This window comes from Camellia sinensis, chromosome 1 (genome assembly GCF_055761805.1).
Source record: "Camellia sinensis isolate YWXY chromosome 1, ASM5576180v1, whole genome shotgun sequence".
Lineage (NCBI taxonomy): Eukaryota > Viridiplantae > Streptophyta > Magnoliopsida > Ericales > Theaceae > Camellia > Camellia sinensis.
In genome coordinates, this window is record NC_138961.1 from 206930999 (window position 1) to 206942665 (window position 11667).

The 11667-nt window shown below is 40.2% G+C and overlaps 1 protein-coding gene across 1 annotated transcript; it reads right to left on the bottom strand.

The window, feature by feature from the left end:
* Window positions 1–5611: 5611 nt before the first annotated feature.
* LOC145822347 (uncharacterized) lies at window positions 5612–6130 on the bottom strand. The gene has a single exon (XM_082919143.1). It carries the CDS (start codon window positions 6128–6130, stop codon window positions 5612–5614), a length of 519 nt encoding a protein of 172 aa, XP_082775269.1.
* Window positions 6131–11667: the final 5537 nt, after the last annotated feature.

The following is an 11667-nucleotide window of genomic DNA, read 5'->3' on the forward strand; positions in this document are numbered from 1 at the left end:
TACTTCAAACTCTTATGGTCCGAGAACACCTCGAACCTCTCACCATAAAGGTAGTGCCTCCAAATCTTCAAGGCAAAGATTACTGCTGCTAACTCTAGGTCATGCGTAGGGTAATTCTTCTCGTGTATTTTCAACTGACGTGAGCCATAAGCTACCACTTTCCCCTCTTGCATCAACACACAACCCAAACCCTCTCGTGAGACATCGCAATAAACCACATAACCCAACCCTCTCTCTGAAATAATCAACACCGGAGTGGTGGTCAATCTAACCTTCAACTCTTGGAACAACTTTTCACAAGTCTCACTCCACTCAAACTTGACCCCGTTCCATGTCAATCTAGTCAACGACGAAGCTAGCCTGGAAAAATCTTTCACAAACCGGCGGTAATGCCCAGCTAATCCCAAAAAACTACGGATCTCAAAAACACTCTTAGGCTGTGCCCAATCTTGCACTGCCTCAACCTTGGATGTATCAACTGACACCCCTTTCCCAGATACCACATGGCCTAAGAATTTGACCTCTCCTAGCCATAACTCACACTTCCCAAACTTGGCATACAGCTTGTGGGCTCTAAGCAACTCAAGCACCACTCTCAAGTGTTCCTCGTGCTCCTCCTCTGAAGGTGAATAAATAAGAATGTCATCCACGAAAACGACTACAAAGCGATCTAGGAATTACCGGAAGATCCGGTTCATCAAGTCCATAAAGACTGCCGGTGCATTGGTAAGCCCAAATGGCATCACCAGAAACTCATAATGGCCATACCGCGTACGGAATGTCGTCTTAGGAATATCCTCCTCCCTGACCCTCAACTGGTGGTAACCCGATCTCAAGTCTATCTTAGAGAAACAACGGGAACCCTTCAATTGGTGAAACAAATCATCTATACGGGGCATAGGATACTTATTCTTAACTGTAGCCCGATTCAACTTCCGGTAATCGATACACAATCTCAAGGCACCATCTTTCTTCTTAGCAAAGAGGGCCGGTGCTCCCCACGGTGAAACACTAGGGCGAATGAAGCCCTTATCTAACAATTCCTGGAGCTAAACCTTCAACTCACTCAGCTCGGCTGGGGCAAAACGGTAAGGTGCCATAGAAATCGACGCCGTGCCGGGCACTAAATCAATAGAAAACTCTATCTCTCGATGAGGTGGCAAACTAACGAGATCCTCAGGAAAGACATCCGAATACTCACAGACCACCCTTGGCAACACAATCTGGGTCTCATCACACTCATTACTCAAAAGGCTAGCAAGAAGACCACTAAGCTCACTCCGCCCTCGCGGATTATGCACCGGTGCATAATCCCCGCTCAAGGTACAAACTGTGACCCTTTGGCAGTAGCAATCAATAATAGCCTGGTATGACGATAGCCAGTCCATACCCAAAATAACATCAAAACCCTTCATGGGCATGACAACAAAAGGAAAAGGAAGTCTATGGTCGACGACCTCTATATCACAACCTCTACATCCGTGTTTCAAAATCAATTCACCTCTAACAGGTGATACAACACATATAGGAGATGCTAATAGTGCCAACTCTAACTCCAACACAGATGTGAATGTAGCAGATACAAAAGAATGAGATGCACCCGTATCAATCAACACACTAGTAACCGAGTTGCAAAGCAGAAAGGTACCTCTCACAACTGATGGAGCCGGTACTAGGTCCTGCGCAGTAACAGCATACACGCGCCCTGTAAGCTCCTGATCCACCTGCTCACCTCTAGGAGCAAAAGACTGCTGCACTAACTGGGACGACAAAGCTCCCAGATTAGCCCTCGAGGCCTGCACAGACTGAGCTGGCTGATAACCCTGCGTCTGCCTAGAACCAGACGCCCCCGAATTGGCACTCAACTGTGGGCAAAACCTCTTTAGGTACCCGGGCTGACCACACTGATAGCAAGACAAAGGCTGGCCCCTGCCTTGACTCTGGCCCTGAGGTCTAGCTGAAAAAGAAGCAGCTCGCTGATCCCCTCCCTTCTGCGGGCAAACCGAAGACTTGTGACCTAGCTGGCCACAAGTGAAACAAGTCAAGCTTCCCTGATTACCAGTCTCGGAGCTTGCACTCGGCACTGGAAAGGTCGATCTAGCCAAACCACCCTGAGACTGCTGAGGGTTGAAACCCCTCTGTCTCCTGCCATCACCCTGGCCATCTTGGCTCCTCTTGGAACCTCTATGCTTCTCCTCATCCTCCTCTTGCATCATAATCTCCATATGAGCTGCAGCATCCACCAAATGTCTATACTCTCGAATAAACGACCCTCCAACCCTCAACTTGAGTGCACGCCTCAACTTCCGCTCAAACTCAAAGCAACGACGTTCCTCGGACAACACAAGTTCAGGTGCAAACCTGGACAAGCTAGTAAAAGTAGCCTCAAACTCGGCCACTGACAAACCCTGCTGTTTAAGCTGGCAAAACTGTTCCCTCAGCTTCTCCCTAGCAACTGAAGATAAAAACTTCTCTTGGAAGGCATCCACAAAAGCCCCCTCATGCACCACCAACACTGCCCTTCTCGTACTTCCACCATTGACCTGCATCTCCCTTCAGTTGGAAGGATGCCAGGGTCACCTTTAAAGCCTCGTCCTCGATGCCAAGCATCTCGAACGTCTTCTCCATCTGTTCCAACCACTCGTCAGCCTTAAGTGGCTCCTTCAAATCCCCAACAAACTCGTCCGGGTTAGACCAGAAGAATTCCCTCTTCAGAAAAGAAGGCCCTGCCTCAGCAACGTGGGCCTGATCCTGATTCCCAGCTCTAAGAATACCCAAAGCTCCTGCTATCTCTCGGGCCAAGGCACTCATAGCCTGTTGACCCACTGGTTCGGCCACATTGGCCTGACCAACTCCCTCTTGTTGTGCCGAAATATTATCAGGTAATGGCATCTCCTGCCTACCCCGCCTGCCACGCCTACCACGCCTACCACCTTGTCCTCGTCCTCGTCCTGTCATCCTAAATAAGGTAACAAAGAACGTTAACACATTCATAAATGTGCCGAAGCTATAACACTCGCGTCCTAATGTATGGACAACTGCAATTCATTCCACGTAAGCACACAATCACATAAGCACTTACGAATTTCATTTCCGGATAATGATAGTCCCGAGGCGTTACTAGAGTTCCGGTTAGAAACAACATTGATCAAGTGCTTTTCCAACAAGACTCACAGAAACCCAAGGATCCAATCAACATCTTAGAAACTAAATCCCATACCCAAATAATCACATAAACATGTTATCACATAAGCACATAACATTACATCTAAGTCTCTAACAAGCGAGACAAACCCATTGTGATACTAATCACTTCCCATGTACCCAAAACATTCGGTAGGCTCTGATACCAAGTTGTAACGCTCTCAAAATAATACATAATACCCATCATTCAGACATACAGTAATATAAGAAAATCAACGCCTTTCCATTCATCAGAGTAGTTCTTATAACAGTATTACATGTTAACAACAAAAGCAAATGCCCTACGGGTTTACAGCTTTCCAAGTCAACACTTGGTTACACAAAAGAAGAGTAATATAACCAAAATACTGTTATAAGCCCTTGGCTTGATATACATGTAATATAACCAAAATAATCAAAAAGAGTCTTCAACTCCTATAACTATCCAAGCTATATCCTTGGAGGTGGCATGCTACCTGTACCTGAAAATAATGTCCCATATAGGGTGAGCCAACGCCCAGTAGAGATATGCTAAACACAATATGAGCAGTAACTAAGACATTAGCAATTGATAAATGTTTAACTCCCATAAATCAATTCATAAACCATTTCCATTACATGATCACTATGTCTATCTTTCATTTCATTTTCCATTTCTTATCCAATTTCCAAATTCATACCCATGGCTCAGAACCTGGCCACACACTCTAAACGAAATAATAATTCATATTAAACGTTTCCCATTTCGCAATAGATAAGCATACAAGCTGTATCAATACCTCAACAGATAAGCATATGAGCTATATTAACACTTCCATAGATAAGCATATGAGCTATATCAACACTTCCATAGATAAGCATATGAGCTGTATCATCGGAGTCCATTCCCTATCTTCTCCCAAACATTAACCGGTTTAGAGGTCCATCCCCTATCTTCCCCTAAACCATGGAGTACATTCCCTATCTCTTCACACACACCACAATGCATATAAACAATTATCATATACATCATCAAACGATACATAAAGTTAATGTATTCTTTCAACTGTCATATACGATGACACATTCCATTGATTAGTTTTAGTTTGCCTAATCATCATGCATTGTCTACAACAAGCACGACTACCCTCCACCGGTAGCCCAAGGCAATTATTTCTAAACAGATAATAAATGCGTTAACAGATAATTTATCCATATTTCCAAAAGTGAGCGATTAATAAATCCAACTTCACTAATCCATCTCATAATGAGCCAATTTCATTATATTCAACTCAATTCCATATTTTCTCAACACTTGTCATTAATTACACTAGTGACCCAAAAATACCCAAACATGGCATTTTCCCATTGATTCTCAATATTGACTCCAAGAGTCCATATATTACCAACAACATCAATATACTCATTTTGAAACCCAAATACGTATTTATGGTCCAAAATAAACAAAACCCTCTTTTCGAAATTAAACAATTGAAACCCTAGTTTCCAAAACCCAAAACCATTTATACAAAAACTCAATATCTAGGTCAAAACCCATACAAGTGAGTAGGAATCCCTACCTCAAATTTGGAGCCCAAGGGAAGGAGATGAAGAAAACCAAAATGCTCCAAACTTCAAGATCTACGGATCAAAACGAAGCCCTCGATGATCAACACAACTTTTACAAAGGCCAAAGGAAAGGGAAGCACTCTAACTAGATCAAACCCTAGAGAGAAGGGAGTTTCTAGAGAGAGAGGCTCTCAAAATCGGTTTTGGGGAAAGTAAGAGAGAGAGAGTAAATGTAAAAAGTGATTCAAAAATGCCTAACTGCCTTCTGATATACGACATTCCCGCTCGATCGGAGAACAGGATGCTCGAGCGTAAAGCACAAAAATCTGGACACGCTTGAGCGTAATAAGGTTTGCTCGTGCGCCAAGACACAAGAATAAAGTACATCCGCTCGAGCGCGAAAACCAGTCCGCTCGAGCGTAGATTTTCCCCTCCCAGAACTTACACCAAAAATGTATTACCCGCTCGAGCCCCAACAAGGGTCGCGCTCGAGCGCGACCCGCTCGAACGCAGGAAATCCGCTCGAGTGTAGAAATCACACCTGCAGAAGTTTTGCAGAGCACCAAAAAATACTGGGAGTGTGCAATCTCCGCTCGAGCGCTAGACGACCCGCTCGAGCGAAACGACCAAAAACCTGGCAACAAGATTTTAGACCAAGGCTTAACCCACCTGCTTGAAACATGCCCAACACATCCTAAAACTCAAACAAATGGAATCAAAGGATGGCAATAAGATAGATACAACTACCAACTCCACGGAACCAAAGTCTGGAATACAACAGATATCGAAAGGGAAAATCGGGATTGCTATAACAATAGCTCGACGGTCGCTCGAACCAAGTATTGAGAATAAAAGGGTGGTCGCTCGAGCCACCGTGCAATTATCTGTAAAAGTACACATAAGCACATATCACAGAACTTGGATGGGTTCTATGTACTATTTCAATAGCAAATTCAATCTCTCTATCAATTATGTCCCCAGGTAATTCATTAGGAAAAACATTAGGGAATCCATTAACTATCGGAATACTTTCCACATTAGTATTATCTGGAGTCACAATCCAAACACTACGTAGGTAACCCTTACATCTCTTTCTAAGCAATTTGATGGCTTTCATAACGGAAATCAAATACGGAGACAGTAGCATACCATTTCCATAAAACACAAACTTAGGCAAACCAGGTGGTCGAAATGTAACAGATTTGGCAACGCAATCAATAATATCACAGTATTTTGTCAACCAATCCATCCCTAGTATGCAATCAAAATGATCAATAGCCATAGACATCAAGTCAATGCATAACAACACATCACCAGTCATAATGTCACACGCAGGATACACATAAGCACATATCATAGAACCCCTAGATGGTGTAGATACAGATAGCACATAGTTCATTTGTTCTAGAGGTCTAGTCAATTTACGAGAAAAAGCATGCGACGCAAATGAATGTGTAGATCCAGAGTCTATCAACATGCATGCATTTTGGGCATAGATAGGGAGTATACCTGACACCATAGATTCGGTGTTCTGAACATCTCCCGGCACATGTGCAAACACTCTCCCTCACCTCAAGGTTTCTTTTCCTGTATTGGTCCTCATATTTGCTCGCAATACAAAAACAGATCCGGCTGAACTTGCCGCAAGACGGTTGGCATCTTCAGCTATGAGTGGGCAATGTTTTACCACGTGGTCAATTTTGCCACACCAAAAACAAGGACCAATTTCATGGTAACAGGCACCTTTATGTATTCTCCCACATTTAGAATAAACAAGTGCACATCCAACACTTTGACTTGAACTGTTAGTAAATCCTGTATTTTGCTTCTTGTTCATAGAAAATGAGCGGCCTTTTTTGAAATTGAACCCAGATCTTTTGCTTCTCCATTCCTTTGTTAGAACTTTAGTCTGTTTCATTGCTGCTAAGTTGGCTTCTGTCATTAAGGCTCGGTCAAGCACATCTACATACTTAGGCAATTTTAACACGCCTACTTAATCAAACACATCTAGGTTGAGGCCTCCTTCAAATTTCTGGGCTTTCTTGTAATTTGTGTCTACCATGTGAGGAGCAAATCGAGCTGATTCGATGAACTTAGCTTCATACTCATCAACAGACATGTTGCCTTGCTTAAGTTGTTCAAACTTTGACACTTTTCTATCTCGGAAGCATTGAGGGAAATATTTTTCATAAAAGATCTCCTTAAATTGATTCCATGTCATGTCATGGATGGGTTGTGGCTTTTCAAAAGCTTTCACATAGTGTGATTGAACACATTGCTACTGGCTCCCTTACAATTCCACACTAGCATCTTCATAGATGATGAGTTTGGGTACTGTGGAAGAGGACTATGATCAGGGATCCTCAGAATTTTCCTAACTCAAGGTAATCATTCACCATGACTCTTGTTGAACCTATTAGAATGTTGTGAGTTAAAGACTCGTACCTCATCAAGTTGAGATCTATCTTTTCTTGAGCTTCTTCTATCCACCATTCTGTTGCGATTAGGTAAGTATCTTCAATCTCTAGGTCTATTGCGATGTAGATTTGGTGAGTAGCTCACCTGATGTTGGATCATATATTGTACTTCCATGGACACTCAACACTAGTTTCTCTTAGAAGGAATTAGGTGTTGTTAAGAACACTGAAGATGGGGAAAAAAGGATACCTAGTTTAAGAGGGTGAGATAAAGGCTCTTTAAAAGAAATATCAGGTATGGGCTTCAAGTGTGAGTGAAGTCCTCAACCTTTCCATTACAGACATTTTCTGGAAGTATTAATCAATCATCTCCACTGGTATGGTCAAGAGCCTGAAGACTATCAAAGGGGTTAAGGCAGATGTCCATAGTATCCTTTGGCGTTAATGATGTTACTTTTCAGACCATTATATGGGTTGCTTGGTTCCTTGTGCCCCTTCAAACCATTAGTCTGATAAAGATCTACTGAACCCTTATGAAAACATTCTTCCCCAATTTGGGCTGAATTAGAAGGCTGGTTCTTATTTTCTTTAGACAAGGTAGCCATATTAGGCTTTTGGAATCCTTTCCCATGGGTTTTATGATAAGGCTTGTTTTTATGACCTTGTTAACTTGCTTCTTACCTTTTCTGTCCACTAGCATCCAAGGCCCAAAACTCTCCCATTTTGTTTCCTTAGGTTCTGATGGTTGAACTTGAAGACTTGGGCTTGTGCCCTCTTTAATACTGTCATCTTCTCTAATGGCCATAACTTTATTGTAATGTTCACTGGCCGGAAGGCTAGGAGCTTTCGGTGGTGCTTTCTCGTTACACCACTCTCTCCTATGACCTACCCGACCACAATTGTAAAAAAATGTATGTAAGTGCTCATATTCAATATTGTAATTATATTTACTAATTGAAAATTGAGAAATTAAGGGTTTCTTAAGATCCATCTCATTACAGACTATGGCGTATTTTCCTCTCGTTGTCATCGCCATATTAAGGTCAATCTTCAAAGGTTTACCCGAGGTCTTTGTTATATGGAAGAGCACCTTCTCGTTATAGTACTTAATGAGGAGTTAGGGAAACCTCACCCAAAGCGCAGTTTGAATTTCTTTTGCAGGAATTGGTTTAAAATCCGATTGCCATTTTTTAACCGTTAGGTAATGATCTAGGACAATCCAAGATCCACTAGTGTAGACATAGATATAATTTGCCTTCGATTGGAACTTGATTAGAAAAAATCCCGAATCCAAATCTATGGCCTCAAAATCCCCTTGGAGATCCCAAAGCTTCTTGACTTTAGTTAGCAACAATCTGTAACCAACCTTTTTTCCCATTAGTTTAATGATAAGATAGTTCTTTCATGGCCTCCTAATTTTAGCCAAAAGCTTCTTGGGTAATGAGATGTGTGGTATTCCCAGAGATCCATCATCATCTTCCACGATCTCATCACCATTACTCTCGAATTCATCATTCGTAGTTAGATTGTCTAAACCCTCATCGAAAGGTCTCTCGTTGGGTCATCTATCAACGAGGGCATTCTTGAAGTATTTGATGGATAACTTTTTCGATTTGTTGCCTTCTGAAGCTATCTCGTTTTCATGTGATTCTATTTGAACTTCTGTTGTTGGTCTATCTAACATGATATCATCATCGCCGGCTATGGTCTCTTTTGTCTTGTTGGTACTCCGATTCAGGTGGTCGTCTTCCTTGAAGGATTTTCCTTCAAGGTTACCATCTCTACTTTCAAAGAGCAGAGTGTTAAAGAGAGAGAGAGAGAGAGAGAGAGAGAGAGAGAGAGAGAGCTATTCATTGTATTTGGTTTTAGTTTTTTGAATTCAATTTTCTAAAAATTAAGTTTTTTGGTTTTTGGTAAATATTTTTAAAATTTTAAGTATTTTTTTAACTTTTTTAGATGCACCTTACTTAGATGTATCTAAAAAGTAAAATATTTGTGAAAAAATATTTTAAAAAAATTAATAAATGTACAAAAATATGAAAAATATATTGAATTTTCATTTTTTTTTTGTATTCTTGGTATTTAGTGAATTTTTCAAGGATTTTTTTCACAAAAATTATACTTTTTAATTGTAAAAGCAACATGTCATTAAACTTCTTTCTTTTTATTCCCTGGTAATAAATTTTTTTCCTTACCTGGGACATTAAATCAACAAAAAGTTTATGAGTGTAACTTGTTTTTCGTGCTTCTTTCGGATACTATAGCCCTACAGTTCAGACTCCCGTGATTCTGAATTTGATTTCATAGGTGCAATGTGAAATATATAAACACAAATGAGTCTAAATCTGGCAAATCTTTTGAAAAATCGATTTTGAATCAAAATGCCAAAACTAGACTATTTTGTCAGATTTCAGAGTCACCACCTAAATATTTTTGAAAATTTAGAAAACCCGTGACTCATGCCAAAGGCCACGTGTCCGTCATCACCAAAGTGTCTCAGCTCAAGAACTTAGGTACAAGAGGGAAAGACCATGAATTGAGAACCTCACTTGCCCGATCAAAGATCGCCTTCTACTGATCATGATGTAATTCTTTTTTACATTATATGCTCTTGTTTCGATTATTAAGCTATCTTTACTAGGTGATGCACACAAGTATAAACTAATTTGCAAAAGTTAGAATACTTTAATTTTATGTTTATTTGAAAAGAGTTTTGAATACGCGTCACTTTAAAAAAAGTGAGCTCGTATATACATTAGTCAAAACATCCCAATTTAAGCAATTAGCCTTCATTCAGTAGCATTCAAACAGGTATGTCACTTAAGCACTTAGCCTCATGGTATTATGCTTGATATGGCAACAATCACATGCATGCAATATGCTAATACAATAAATGCTCACCTAGTACTCCGCGGAAAGCCAAAGAAAATAAAATAATTAGAAAAATGCATGCTCTTAAACAATACAATATGACTAATGCAACACATACAATATGCAAATAACAGGCTCGGCTATTAATATGGCATGTGAGACAATTCAATAGCATGCAGTTAAGCACGTATTCAAGGAAGTAATAAATAACAATGCTTGTTAGAATAATAAACCGAACCTTTATGCATGCAAGACAAATGGATGCAAATCATGGAGAATGCTAAATGAAATATGATGCAATATGTATCCATCATAAGCGGGTAAATAAAAGGGAGAAAGAAGTGGGGATTGAAATACATACACATATTATTATATATTTGCCATCACGCAATAGGGTCTGAATAAAAGTCCAAGCTGATTAAGTATTACATTACCAAATAAATGAATTAACTACACCAACTAATTATTAGAAACTAGAATTGAACTAGCTAATTAGTTACAATACGAAATTAATTAAGTAATTAATTATTAAAAGTTCACTACTTTAGGTACAACATATTACTATTAAACATAATTTTAACGAGCCTTGAGAAGTGAGGAATGGCTTATACATGCATGCAAATTTCCACCCAAAAATGCCTCTGTTCTGCTGCTAGAATGGTTCTATTGTGCAGTCAGAAAATTGAATTGTTTTTACCCTAGCCTCTACTTTGTTCTGCCATGAAAATGGCTCTGCTGATCTAAAATGAGGTGGCCGGCCGACTAGTAAAAGTGGTCGGCCATACAAAAAAGTGATCGGCCAGCCACTAGTTTTGGGTTCTCCCATGCTGCAACAGAAATAGAGTACAAACAGAGTATTTTCAGGAGATGTTTGTCCACCCTACCTCTCATTATCATCAAATAGATCAAAGGAGGGATAGGCTTGATTCACAAGCCATCAATCGACACAAACTCATCGCGTGATGACTTATGCATCAAGGGACAAAATCTCAATAAATGACAATGAAAGACCCACAAACCTCCTCCCTATCATGGAATTTATCAAGGGAAGTGGTAGATCTTGAATCTTGAACCATTATCATCACTAAAGAGCATGAAACGGCTCAAGACTCAACGGGTTTACCTAACGTCCGATTGAACCTCAAACTTGATTTTATTATCTTGTTCCATTTTAATCCAATTTTATTGCCTCTTTTAATTATCTTTCAACTCATTAGGCATTTTAGTCTAAGAATGATAGTTAAGTCCACTAAACGGAGAGGAGTGTCAAATAAGAAGTTGTTTTGGGTATGAGAGAGAGGAATGCTCTGGTAATAAACCTCTAAAAATATTAAACCATTTAGTATTGAAGGGTCTCTTTCTCAAGCTTAAACAACACTCGGTTGAAACAACTTTCAAAGAAATAAAAAGCTAAGAAATGAGGGAGGTTGCAGAGGTGATTATATGCGAACACAAGTATGAAAAGCATGAACCAAATGCTATCAACTCAAATAGATTGGTGTCTGATGCCTAAACCACCAAATCTATGAGGACCACTACACTACAAGCCTACTATTCAAAGCATAAATGAAATAAACAACCTAAAATATCTAAAAACGGTGCCGGACATAATATGGAAAAGCTTGAAAAAGTTAGCTAAAACAATGGA

Coding starts and splice junctions, on each gene's coding strand:
- LOC145822347 (XM_082919143.1), bottom strand. CDS start 6,130: ATGAACTATGTGCTATCTGTATCTACACCATCTAGGGGTTCTATGATA.